The sequence below is a fragment of the Brassica oleracea genome, chromosome C2 (assembly GCF_000695525.1).
Source record: "Brassica oleracea var. oleracea cultivar TO1000 chromosome C2, BOL, whole genome shotgun sequence".
Lineage (NCBI taxonomy): Eukaryota > Viridiplantae > Streptophyta > Magnoliopsida > Brassicales > Brassicaceae > Brassica > Brassica oleracea.
In genome coordinates, this window is record NC_027749.1 from 15,204,000 (window position 1) to 15,218,230 (window position 14,231).

The following is a 14,231-nucleotide window of genomic DNA, read 5'->3' on the forward strand; positions in this document are numbered from 1 at the left end:
TTTTTTTTTTTTTTTTTTTGCATACTTATTCTCTCAACATTTCCGGTTTGATTACGTAGATAACATGTTTTGTTATGTTTGAGTGATATTTAATTAGCTGTTGATATTACTATAACCGATTTTGACCCCAAGTGGTCGGCTAAAGCAGACTGGAATATAACAACTATTGAAATACATATCTCTATAATACACTCTTGCTATCTTGTGGATTTAAAAAATATTTTGAATGAAGACAAAATAAAAATATTTTGAATGAAGACAAAATAAAAATATTTAACTAATTAAATAATATATATATATATATATAAAATAATATATATAAAATAAACTAATAAACTAATAAATGGTAAAGGAACGTTTTGTATATAATTTAAGGAAAGAGCAACTACCTCTTTGTTTTAGAAAAAAAAAATTAAATACAAACTAAAACGGTAAAAGAAAGGAAAATGGGCAATTAGAGGGGTCTGGTGGGCGTTGAACTGAGGTTTGATGGGGGCAATAAACGGACTGGAACCAACCAGGCTGCAGAAAATTACATTTTTTTTATGCACATAATTTTATATGGATGTTTTACTGGGGCAGCTGTCCCCTCCTCATACCACGTACATCCGTCCATGTTAGCTAGTGAATTTAATATATTTTTTTTGTAAGCGAGGATGATAATTAACAAAAAAGTCTACATATATATTCTTTACTCTTGATAACTCTTTTAACCATGTTGAAAAGTTTGGCCACACTCTTGTATCACCGTGACCATATTTTTCAATTAGTACCAAAGTGTTGGTATGTCGACATTTCTAACATGTTTTTTCATAGTCGAAGAAAGGGTCTCAATCTCTGCATGTATGGATGACACTCTTTTTCTCTAATTTTCAGATTTCAAAAAGTTAATTTTTCCCGTTGAGTATATCCAAACTCATCTATAATCACTAAAAGAAGAGTCATGCGTCTAAAATTCATCAGCATACAAATCTCATGTGAACTTACACCCTGAGTCATGAGTTAGATGGTTAAAGAAAGACAAATAAAAATACACTGTAGACTGACTATATTTTTTTGAAATAATTTGTTGTTAAATCCTCCCAGAACTACAGAAATCAAAGAGAAATAATGAGACTTGCAATTTGTGAAAAAGTGAATAATTATTGTGGATAATTCATCAAGGAAAAAAAGATGCTAGGGGACCAACGTGGGGGTGGGTATGTTTCCGTTCAACATGCAACATTCAGTATGCAGTGTTGGCATTTGATTTATAAGAAACTGTGTTAAGAAAAAATCAAGCTTAGAACAGAAACGGAAATAAATAAACGGGTAGACTCATTACCTCTTTATATCCGGGGAATAAAGATTCAGCATGATTGTCCATTTGGTATAATACGATCATTAAATTGCCTATTTAGTATAATTTTTTTTCATAATCCTAAAACAAGCTCTTGATTAATCAAATTAAACATACTAAACACAATTTAAAAGTTGAATTGAATTTTAAAAAGTTTAATAAAAAGAAAAAAAAAACATGTTTTACAAAGGTAAAAGAAATTAAAAAAAATTAAAACAAAAAAGGAACAACAAACAAAACATTAACCCTAATTGTTTCCCTTGTTTTGTTCTCTCTCTCTCTCTCTCTCACCAAGATGGTGATCCCTTGTCTTATCCGGTGAAATCAACGGCGAGTCTACCAACCGGTGAAATTGAGCTTCCCTTTTGCTGTAACCCTTCGTCCATCTCCGACATCGCTGGCACCAAAGGTAAACACCAAACTTTCTCCTTCTCCTTCCAATTTGATCGAGTCTCCTTTCTCCTTCTTAATCTAGTACCTTTCTCCGCATCTCTCTCTCTCTCGATGAACATAAGGCGATTTCAGAGCTTCTCTCTGCCTCTCTGCTTCTCTCCGCCTCTCCGCTTCTCTCTGCCTTTCTGCCTCTCTCTTTCTCTGACATCGCGTGCTTCTCTCCGCCTCTCTCTGCCTCTCTCTTTCTCTGACATCGCGTTCACCTAAGGTATTATGTCCAAAATTTATCTTTCTTCTTTTCATGTTCCTCGATCTTGTTATCAGTTGCATGTGTGTATGTGTTTGTGTTCTTCATTCGTTTACTCTTTGTATGTTTCTTTCTTAGGATTTATAATGTTGTTATTCTATTGCTAACTGATTATGTGAAACAATTTCGTTTGTGAATTGTCTTATTTTGATTAATTGATTGTGTGTCTGAATTCACTTTTTTAGTTTGATTAATTGATTTCTTTTGTGAACGGTTTGGTTAACTGATTTCATTTGAATTTTTTTGTTTTTTTGGCTTGTCTTAGTCTATGTTTCATAATCTTATGTCCAATCTTTATCTTTCTTCTTTGCATGTTCTTCGATCTTGTTATCAATTGCATGTGTGTATGTGTTTGTGTTCTTCATTTGTCTAGTCTTTTTATGTTTCTTTCTTAGGACTTATAATGTTGTTATTCTATTGCTAACTGATTATGTGAAACAATTTCGTTTGTGAATTGTCTTATTTTGATTAATTGATTATGTGTCTGAATTCACTTTTCTTAGTTTGGTTAACTGATTTCTTTTGTGAATGGTTTGGTTAACTGATTTCATTTGAATTTGTTTGTTTTTTGGCTTGTCTTAGTCTCTGTTTCATAATCTTTTACCTTTTTTTCTTATAAAAAACTTGTTTCCGTATGTTCCTTTCTTAGGGTTAATAGTAATGTTGTTTGATTCATTCATTTTATGAATATCCATGAAAGGGTTTGTGTTTGTCTCTGTGAAACTTTTATGTTTGTTTCTTAGAATTAAATTAAAATCATAGTATGTTTGTGTCTGACTTTTGTGTATTTATGACATATGATACAAAGATATTGTTGTTCTATTTGTTAACTAATAATGTGAACCGATTACATTTGTTAATTGTCTTATTTTGCTGATTGATTGCGAGATGGAGACTGACTTGTCTTAGTTTGATTAATTAATTTACTGTTGTCTCTGAATTTAAATTTGATTAGCCATGTGTTTATTTTTTGGTGTTAACAGCCATGTGTGTTTTTTTTTTGTCTTTTGTATATATGGAGTTAGAACTACCTTAGCGATTGTATGCTGAAGTTTTAGAACCTTAGGTCAAGAAGATCAACAACTTCTGCCGCATGAAACTTCCCGGAGATCTGAAGGAAGCCTATGTCTGCAGACTACAATGATGTAAAGATAGATCCTGTTTTTAACAAAACCAACAAAATTCTTAAGCTGTTGATCATTTGCAATGATCACAGGGTGGACATGTTGATGTATTGATCAACTCAGCAGGTAGATAACTCAACTCCAAATCGGCTAAGCTATCTTCTTCCAAACCAAAGTTCTCAAAAACCATTATTTTTTAAATCATCTAAGGTATAACTTGATTCTAATAACAATAGTCTACCCCATTTGTCATCATCCGAAAAACCCATCCCATAGTTGCACATAATTCCTAAACACCACATGTTGTATGCATCATAAAACAAGAGTTTGTGAAAATTACAAGACAAACTATGGAGAAATCATGGATTGATGAAGAAGAAAATGTAGGATCGATTTTCTTTGATATTTTGACAAGAAAAATCGACCTATACATGTTTTAGGGAAGTTAGAATATTACAAATATTTTTAGAATATTTTCTTAAATGAAACTTCCGTAAAATTTCGCAAAATCAGAATACCTCGTAAAATTAGAAACTGTATTCGCCAAACAGTACCTATCTTTACAATTAATTTGCTTTCCCCATATTTAGAAGTTTAATTAAAAGTAGATTTTTCGTTATAAAAAAATAGATGATCTTATTTAATCTAGAATTCAATTTCTACTAACTCATTTTCCGTAGAAGATAAAATTTACTTTTAGTAGAACGTAATTTAAAGTTTTAATTTATCAAGTTTTTCAACAAAAAAAATAGTTTGTGTATATGGGTGTTTATCAGCTGTTTCTCTTTTATAAATTTTTGATTCATAAAACTATTTATTTCATTAACTTTTGGAAATGAAAAACTTAAAAGGGAGAAATAGTGGACAAAAAAGGTTTTAAACCAAAAGAACTATTATGCTAAATTTTTGTTCCGTTTTGGCAATTTTCACTTATATCTATAGTTTATTGTTGTATTTCTTTTATCTTTTTTTTTTCTTAAAGATTATTTATATATAGTGTCTGGGAAAATTCTCTTTCCTAGACCATATATATTATACTAGATGGTTTTTACGCCATGTACATAAATAATAATTTTTTTAATATATTTTATTTAAAGATGAAAAGTTATATTTTCCATACATTTAATTTTAAATTCATTATTTTTAAAAAATATTAAATAATCATTTGTATTTTTTTATTAGTTTAATTTTCTAATTTAATTTTATTTAAAAATAAAAATAATAAATTTTAATTTTTTTTTTGTTTTAGTTAAAATATTTAATTTACAAAAACTATTTATTGAACCTAATAAATTGAAAGATAACCACTCTAATAAGTTATTTTATTGCAACTAAATTTTAAATATGTTCAGTAATTTAGAAAATTGATTAGGGTTATCCTTACATAAAGTAATAGACTTAAATATAGCTTTAGTTATTTAACAAATTACAAAAATATAAATACTTATAGAATTTTATTATCTTTTTTTGTGATGATATAAAGATTATTAATATGTCTTAAAATATTATCAAAATGTAAAAATATATTATAAAGTGATAATGTTACAATAATATTAACATCACTTAATAAAATTTAAAAATTATAATATATTATTAATAAAAAATATGGTGATGAATTTTTTTTATAAAATTAATTTTATCTTCCTTGAAATATATTTTTTATAAATAGATAAACTGTAGAATCTGAAACACATATTATTTTGCAAAATAGTTTATTTTCAGATTTTAAAATATTATAAATTCCTTAATATAAAGCATTTTTATTTACATTTGATAATTTATATTCTGAATTTTCGTCTTAGTTATATTATCATGTATATAAGTATATAAGTATATATACTTATCATATATAAAAAAATTAAGTATGAAAATATAAGGATAAGAATGAAATATCTTCTTACAATTTATCATATATGAATGATTTTTTATTAGTATAAGAATGAAATATCTTCTTAATTTTATCATATATGAATGATTTTTATTTGCAACAATGAAAACATAGAAAAATACTTATAAAATAAATTAATATTTTAATTTATCTTTTATTAATTTATTTAGGGTGTAAGTTTATAATAAATCTTATTTAAGATTTAAATTATTTTGCTTATAATTTTTTAATTGGGGGAATTTTATTTTTAAAATAATTTTGAGATCGTTTTCTGAATTACCTTAAACATTTTCATAAATACCTTAAATTTATGATAAAATACTAAATTAACATTCTTAAATCATTTAAAATATTTATTAAATATTTATAGAAGTTTATAAGAACAACCCCATGCCAAAATACTAAATGTTAAACAATAATCACTGAACTTTTAATCCAGTATAGTATTTTTACTAAAGATTTTTTGAAAATTGTATCTAACTTATGGTATTTCAAATAATTTATCTTTAAATGAGGATAATTACCATATAGTTATTGTTTTGTCTTTAATTTTTCTAACTGCACTATGTGCCGTAATTAAATCAACCACTGTTATCATAAGAATTGTCCTTTAGTTTTCAAAGTTATTTACATATCCATACCACTGAGAATTAAATTAAACTTCTTACTTTAATGCTTGCATTTTCAGTTTGAATTATATGTTTTTCTTAAATAAATTTGAACTAAATAGTATTAAATCTAACTAAAATTACATCATTTTATCGTAATAAATAGTATTAAATCAAGCTAAATTTACATCATTGTTATCGTATTACATAGAATTTATTTATATGGTAACGAATATTGGTTATACAATAGATGCTTTAACACACAAAAATCATGATTTAGTTAATGTAATACAACCAAATAGTATAAATACATCATTTTGTACAAATAAAAATAAAAAATAGAAAATTGATATCTTTGCGGTTGTGCATATCAAAGTCTAGTTACTTTTAGTAATAGACTATCGTTACTTTTAATTATGTTCTTATAATGATTAAGGTAAAAAACAATTAAACAATCAAATACTATCTTCGTTTCGATATGTAAGTAGGTTTTGTTAAAAGTAATAAAAATAACATTTAATATATAAGTTCAACCAATAATAGCAAGACATGAATTGTTGGATTGATCACACAATATCTAATAAATGTAAAAATTGCTTTAAATTATGTAAACACTTTATATCGTGAAACAGTTTTTTTTTTTAGTTAAATGTGTATATCTATATATTGAAACGGAAGTAGTAATATCTAGGAAATGTATAAAAATGGAAAACAAGAATTAACTTATTAGTGGCTGATGTGATGTTAGGTAATTCATAGAGTAAATTTAAGGCGAGGAGGAACCAAACAAAAGAGTGGCAACGGCTACTTCGTGGTTACCCATTTATTTTGCTGTCCAATGCAAATTGTTTTTCACTCAAAAGTTGTGCTCTTAAAACTTTTAATTTTAGAATTAAAAACACAATGTAATCTATATATGTGTTTTGTTAACATCATATGCTCAGAATATTCAGATAGCATAGACTGTCGTGTACATTTTCTTATTTACATATAGACATTTTACACAGTACACAGTACCCAGTACCAAATTGCACTAATATGCTCAATTTTATTTCTTCGTTTCCAAGAAAAGAGGTCACTAATTACATTTAAATATTTTTCTGAAGGAGACTCACAAATAAAGAAATTAATAACAGTAAATAATTATTTAATTAGATGATTATGTTAAATATTTACAACTTATTTTAAATATTTCAGATATATCAGTTTGGGATGATTTTATATGAAGTTAATTTTAATTTATAGTTGTATAATCTCCCTTTTAATATTATGATTCAAGTTTCTAGATTTTGTTTCCCACTGTACCACTGTGACTACTGACTGTGTAGTGTCTGTAGATTTTAGAACACCGTTGGATTTATTTTTGACCGTTTGAAATCTCAAGAAAAGATCTCAGCCATCCAGCCGACTGCTACCTCATTACTCTCTCTCTTTCGATATCACCAACAAATTTTCTAACTTTTTCTCCATGTCCTTTCTTCCTCACAGCTTTACCCTATTTTCTCTACCCTCACGCAATTTTCACCTTTCCCCTTTTTGTGGGCTTCAACTTATTCTTCATAAAGTCGACATTTTTATAACTCACAACCCATAAATATTTGCTTCCTCCTCTGTTTCTTGTCTCTTTGGGTTATCTCAGATTCTCAGAAGAAAAAGTCTATCTCTGTCCATGGCTCCTCATCTTTTTCTTCCTCTTCTTCTCCTTTCTCTTTTCGTTCTTGCTTCAGCTTCTCCCTCTGCTCCACCTGATGAAGGTGAGTACATATTTTCTTGATCTTGAATCTCTGTTTTCAATCATTGAGCTTGAGTTTCAGATTCATATTCGAGGCTTAACCAAAATCTCCATTTGATAGCTTTGCATGTGTCAGTTAGTTACATTTCATTAGTAATGCACACTGTCAGTGATGAATGAAATAGCTTAAATCTGGCTCTTATCTCTTATTATAAACTAATTTTAGAACACTTTAGCATCAGATTAATAAGGTTTTGTATATGTATTGTTTGGCTTTATCTATCCTGTTTAATTGATTGAGTGGTAGGTTATGATATTAAATGTCTGTATGTGTTTGGCAGGTTGGCTTATTATTTTAATTCCCCCACTAAGAAACAAGAATGGTGTCTTTAATGCCCCCACAGATTTATTACAGAACAAATGTATTTGGACATATAATGGATATACTCACAGTAGTCTAGTGTTTAAGGGTTAAGGGCATATAAAAACAAAAATGCAAATCTTTATGTATTATCTTGATGGCTTAACGGTTTGTTTACAATTTTTCAGGTGCGTATATTGGAGTAAACATAGGGACTGATCTTTCCGACATGCCACATCCAACACAAGTTGTTGCCCTCCTAAAAGCACAGCAAATCCGACACATCCGCTTATACGACGCTGATCCAGGGATGCTAATTGCTCTAGCAAACTCAGGAATCAAAGTCATAATCACAATCCCTAATGACCAGCTTCTCGGCATTGGTCAGTCCAACTCAACCGCAGCTAATTGGGTTAAACGCAACGTCATCGCTCATTACCCTGCGACGACTATCACCGCAATTTCTGTTGGCTCTGAGGTACTAACCAGTCTCTCAAACGCCGCACCTGTTCTAGTCAGCGCCATAAAAAACGTTCACTCCGCTTTGGTCTCCGCGAATCTCGACCGTTTGATCAAAGTCTCTACTCCGTTATCCACTTCCTTGATCCTTGACCCTTTCCCTCCCTCGCAAGCCTTCTTTAACCGGTCTTTGAATCCGGTTATAGTCCCACTGCTTAGCTTCCTCCAGTCAACGAACTCGTACCTAATGATCAACGTGTATCCGTACTACGACTACATGCAATCAAACGGCGTGATTCCTCTGGACTACGCGCTCTTCAAACCGATCCCTCCAAACAAAGAAGCCGTTGACGCCAACACGCTTGTCCACTACTCAAACGCCTTCGACGCGATGGTCGACGCTACTTACTTCGCAATGGCTTTCCTCAACTTCACGAACATCCCCGTTCTCGTAACCGAATCAGGCTGGCCTTCCAAAGGCGAAACCAACGAGCCCGACGCTACGCTGGACAATGCCAACACTTACAACAGCAATCTCATACGACACGTTCTCAACAAGACGGGGACTCCTAAGCGTCCCGGAATCGCCGTGAGCACTTACATCTACGAGCTTTACAACGAAGACACGAAGGCGGGGTCTTTGTCGGAGAAGAGCTGGGGTTTGTTTAACGCGAATGGAGATCCTGTTTACATACTGCGGCTCACTAACTCGGGCTCGATTCTAGCGAATGACACGACGAACCAGACTTACTGTACTGCGAGAGAAGGCGCTGATCCTAAGATGCTTCAGGCTGCTCTTGACTGGGCTTGTGGGCCTGGGAAGATTGATTGTTCGCCTATCAAGCAAGGAGAGGCTTGTTATGAACCTGATAATGTGATTGCGCATGCTAACTATGCGTTTGATACTTATTATCATCAGACTGGGAATAATCCGGAAGCTTGCAACTTCAACGGTGTTGCTAGTGTCACCACTACAGATCCAAGTAATAGACCAAAAAAAAGATTTTTTTATTATTATTAAATATTTACAGTGTGTAATACTGATATCCTTTTTACATGTTTTGTGGTTAATATGCAGGTCATGGTTTATGTGTGTTTGCAGGAAGGTACATCATCGTACTTCTTTAAGCTATTTTTGGTTTAGGTGTTTAAACTTGGTTTATGCTCGGGTGTATTCTGGTTTTGAGTCCACCAATGGGTTTACAGCTTAGTTCGGTCTAGTGTACTCTCAGATTCTGATTATGTCATGATGGTTATGTCTTTTTTACTATTAATATTTGTTTGTTTTTGGGGGTTGCAGCCGCGGTAGTGGCAAGAACGGGACCTCTGTGAACATAACGGCGCCATCGGCGAATTCGACGAGCTCTGGAGTAGGGAGTGATTTGTATTACAGTCGGGGAATGTGGAGCATTTTGACAGTGATTTTGAACGTTGTTGCTTTCTTGTGAGAGAATCTTTCGGACATAAGAGCTTTTTTAACTTTCGTTAGGTTGGGAATTGGAGTTAAGATTTGTGTTGGATTCGATTTTGTACACAACAAAAACCAAGAAAACATTTAATGGTCCTTCCTTTCTATTCTCACTCTTCAGCTTTTGATCTCACTCAAAAAGTGGGAACTTTATATAAGACTGAAGAAGTGTAGCAAAATCATAACACCATGTACGTGAAACTAGGTCTTTCCTGATAAATGAGTCCTACTTTTATATCTCAAAGAGATGTGAAATGGATGAAGATTCCACACACAGTAGAACGTTTCGTAAATGTAGAAAGGCTACTTTGATATATCCGAGAGTTTAACATCCCAAAACCCCTGGTCCAAAATTTCATTGTTTGTGGCTTTGAATCGAAAGAAGGAGGAGACGCTGCGGAGATGATTGCGTAGTGATGGCGCAGTTCAAGAAACTGCGTAACAAAGGAGACATAGTATTTTGGCATGGTGACCACGAGTGTCTTTGGCAGAGTAAGCCACATTTGTTAAACTTTAGATCTTCAATTTTTTAGTTCCAATTTTTTTAATAAAAAATCAAAAATATTTGTTTGCTGAGAAAGCAAACTAGAAGCTAATATTTTTTTGCTACAAAAAATAAACCAAACAAGCAGCTTCTAGTTGGGGTTTGGTCAGAGAAAACTATTTCAGTACTATTTCAATAGCAATAACTGTCCCACAATGTAATAAAAACTTGTACATAGACTTTATATGTAAATCACTCTTTTTTTTCTTTTTTTTTTGACATATGTAAATCACTCTTAAATCTATGAATATCTTTCCTTTTTATAAATAGAGTGTTTTCCTCTTTTTTTCTCTTTCATCCGAATATATAACAAAGCTTTGCAGAAATTTAACCTTACCGTCATAGTTCTCTTTCTCTCTTTCGGCCTCTTTCTCTCTTGTGTCGCTCTCTCCCTTCGCGCCTGAGCACCACTGCATTCCATCACCCGTCGTCCGCACGCCACCACCCAGCTGTCTAAAAACTTTATGTCTATTTTTCAATTGTTTTTGTTAAATGAAGATATTATATGTAGTAGTAACCTATGAGTTTTAGCTTGAAATCATCTTGATACTAGACCAGTTATTCATATTCATCATTTTCATATTCATCGTTTTTAATATTGACCAAACTTGCTAATATTTTAGAGAACGAGAATTATTATATTTGACTACCACAGATAACATGGCATACATACAACAATTGACAAAGAAGTATGACTCCAAGAAAAATTAACAAGATTTTCAAATTCAGACAACAATATGAACTTGAAGGATTGCACATGATATAAAGAAGTTTAAGAAAGTAAGAGTGACTAAACATATCCCTTTACTATTATTTGAGGAGCATTCTAATTATTAAACCTTTGCTTCATGTGTTATTATTAAATTTGCTATGAACTTATGATAGCCATCCTCATAGCCTTTAAAGAATAACTCTCCATTGCCTAAACTAATTACATGTTATGTCATTGGTCATTTAACATGATAACCCTTACTTAAAATTGTCATGTTTGTTAATACTTAATATACCATATAGGATACTATGTTATCATACTTAAAAGATCTGTGTCTTGCGAGTTGCGATATCTAAATATACTTTTCTTTTACCATGTCACTACATTACAATGAAATTTTACCGTATCATGAAAATATATAAAACATTATAAGCTTTAATATATATATATATATATATATGATCGAAAATCCCACGTCAAACAAGAGACATCTTAATTGTGTATAAATTGACCAATGTGGTCATCTTAGGTTACGTTATAATTATCTGATCTTTTAATATTACTCATCGAGGGTTTGGAAACATGATTTTTTTGATCATTTGACCTGCGATTTTAATATTACTCATCGACGTTCTTTTAATATTACTCATCGAGGGTTACGTTATAATTTTCTGATCTTTTCATTATAAGGTTTAGAAATATATATATATTAAAATCTCTGGTCAAATAAAAAGAAACCTGGTCATGTCTTAAGTTTGATCCTTTTCATCCAGATCATGTTTTTCTATTGATCTATTTTTTGGCAATTTGAATATCTGTAATGGCAATTTGTGTAGGCGTATTAATCATATAACGCCACTCGCAATGTGATTTCTTGACTGATTGGAAGATAACAATTTGAAAATTTCTTGCTGAATAATTAATTGTGGTTTCCAACTTCAACCTTTATAGTTATAAAATAAAAATAATGTTTCCGATTTTCTGAATAATTAATTGTGGATTCGATCATGTATTTGAATTTCGTCAAATAAATCAATTAGTAGTCATATATTTATGGGATTCTCAGCACTAATTGCTGTGTCAACAAGTAATTGAAGAAATAGACTAATTATGGATACCATATATGAAATCGTCGCGATGCAGTCCTCTCCGGTTAATATAGGAAAGTAACTAATATCTGATTTAAAACTTTATGGAAAGTCAATATGTTATACATTTACTTACGCATAAATTTCCTTAAGTCAATATGGAAAGTCGAAATCTTTGTGATTTTTTGATCGCCTACGATCTCGCGATGTAATAAATTTATTTACGTAATTCTTGTGCACTAAACCCTCTAATTTATGCATATATATCATACATACATGGAGTAAGTATTCCACATTTGAATTTTTTTTTGACTCATTTAATTTGTTTTCATGTGTGCTGAAATATTATAATTTTTAATTGATTATAGTAACGTCGTGATTAATTGTGTTGCTTATGAAACACTTGCTCATGTTTTCCAAGACTTATGGAATTCTACAGATGCAAATGTTGTATCCTGTGTGTTACAGTTTTGGAAAGTAGGTAATATACTGTACTAATTTAAATAAAAAGTGTTGGAGGTGATATCCCCTTAATATTTTGCCTACAATGTTTTGTTTATCTTGATAAGGTCGATTGAAGAACATTACTAACATTGATGGGTTTTCAAAAATTATTTATGAACCCAATGATGTTCTGGTAAATCATTTCGTTTAGTGAATTTGGAATATCATTAATTGTGTTTAGTTTAGTAGGCTGATACTTTGTTATGGCTATTTATAGGATTGCATACCAGGAGTTCTGAAGACACTTTTCACAGCAGTTGTGATTTTATCAGTTTTTAATTTTTTTTTTTTAATTTGTTTCTTTTGTATTTTATTACTCTATTCCCTATGTTTTATTTTATTTTATATTCATAATTTATATTATGAAAACAATAATTTTATTGTTTATGTTTTGTTTTATCTTAAACTCATAATAAATTTATATAAGTCTTTGTTTACTCTTGTAGATTTATTTCCTTCAAATATACTAAAATTACACCAATAAATTAATATATATAGTTTCAAAGTCATAATCTCTTTTAATCCATCACTCCACGCAGGGCACGAGATACCACCTAGTATCAATTAATATACTAGTATAAACATTTTTCATAACAAGATCACCTGTACATTATCAATTTAACTAAGCCAAAGATGCACCAAAAGCAAAAAAGAAAAAAAAAGATAGAAGCAAAAGCACAGGTTTTAGCAAGAAATTGTAAGTGAGTTTTTGCAAATACATCTTCATAGTACACATTCCTTGAATTAAACAAAACCAAAATCGAATACAAACTAAAGATAAAATTAAGCAGGAACAACAATAACGGAATCTGAACTCAAATGAAATTAAACTAGCAGGAAACAATAACCAAATCTTTAAAAGAGAAAGTTTTTCATTGGTTCATAGAGATGACCAAGTCCCCATCTTTCCTGAGGCTCTTATTCATAAAAGAAATAAACCGAAACAAACTTAACATATTTAAACAAGAACATCCATTCTTGAAGTTATTAAACCAAACTTGAAAACATTATTAAATGGCAAAGTAAACCCGGTAGTGAAGTCTTGATAGATCACCTCTTCAAGAATTGTGCACCACAACTTGAAGATGCTTTGAAATTTCCTGCAACATTTCAGATTTGGCATATGCAAACACCTTTCGACCGTTGTCCAAATCAAACGGCATGTATAGCTCAACTCTTTCCAGTCGCTTACATCCAGATCGAATAAAAAACTTCACTATGTGCAGCTCCTTTGCGCCACCAATGAAGTTTTTCACTATAACTGCTTTTAGAGTTTCTCTCTGGCACTCATATGGTATGTTTTGCATCCAGTATGTCTGTGGATCGATTCCAGCATACGATGAAGCCGTCTGAGAAATATGAAATTGTTGTCGCATGGTTTAATAATATGAAGAGATCCACATATACATATACACTAGATTAAGACCCGCGCCTTGCGCAGAATAAACATTATATATAAAATCCTTTTATGTATTATATGTTCTTACATATTATGAAATAATAAATATATATTGAATAATTAAAAGTCAGTAACTATTACATATATAATTAAATTGGTGCGAACGTATAAATCAATTTTATTAATCCAGACATTTTTTTAAATTTTTTTGATAGGATATGTAATTAAATTTAAATGATATTAACATACATAGTATATTTTTAATATTAATGTCTATTTTTTTTTAACTACTCATATGTTTTTTT

At 30.6% G+C, this 14,231-nt stretch overlaps 2 protein-coding genes across 3 annotated transcripts in view; one reads left to right on the top strand and one right to left on the bottom strand.

The window, feature by feature from the left end:
* The first annotated feature begins 7,123 nt into the window (after window positions 1-7,123).
* On the top strand, window positions 7,124-9,794 carry LOC106327794 (glucan endo-1,3-beta-glucosidase 2). Of its 2 annotated transcripts, none has more exons than XM_013766045.1 (4): window positions 7,124-7,413; window positions 7,941-9,194; window positions 9,290-9,317; window positions 9,512-9,794. In XM_013766045.1, exons 1-4 carry the CDS (start codon window positions 7,329-7,331, stop codon window positions 9,657-9,659), a joined length of 1,515 nt encoding a protein of 504 aa, XP_013621499.1. In that variant the 5' UTR covers window positions 7,124-7,328; the 3' UTR covers window positions 9,660-9,794. The 2 variants fall into 2 exon arrangements, with proteins under 2 accessions (XP_013621499.1, XP_013621498.1); XM_013766044.1 differs by lacking the exon at window positions 7,124-7,413 and adding an exon at window positions 7,705-7,813.
* A 3,791-nt stretch (window positions 9,795-13,585) lies between these two features.
* Window positions 13,586-14,231, bottom strand: part of LOC106326603 (putative F-box/LRR-repeat protein At5g54820) — a 3,309-nt gene continuing 2,663 nt past the window's right edge. Inside the window, exon 3 of the mRNA XM_013764532.1 lies at window positions 13,586-13,876. Within this exon, the coding sequence (XP_013619986.1) occupies window positions 13,586-13,876 (291 nt within the window). The remainder of the gene's footprint in view (window positions 13,877-14,231) is intronic.

Excerpts from the sequence above, each read along its gene's own strand:
- LOC106327794 (XM_013766044.1), top strand. The coding sequence starts at position 7,720 with ATGTGTTTGGCAGGTTGGCTTATTATTTTAATTCCCCCACTAAGAAAC. Across the intron at positions 7,814-7,940 it reads AGATTTATTACAGAACAAAT|GTGCGTATATTGGAGTAAAC; the intron begins GTATTTGGACAT and ends ACAATTTTTCAG. Across the intron at positions 9,318-9,511 it reads TTATGTGTGTTTGCAGGAAG|CCGCGGTAGTGGCAAGAACG; the intron begins GTACATCATCGT and ends TGGGGGTTGCAG.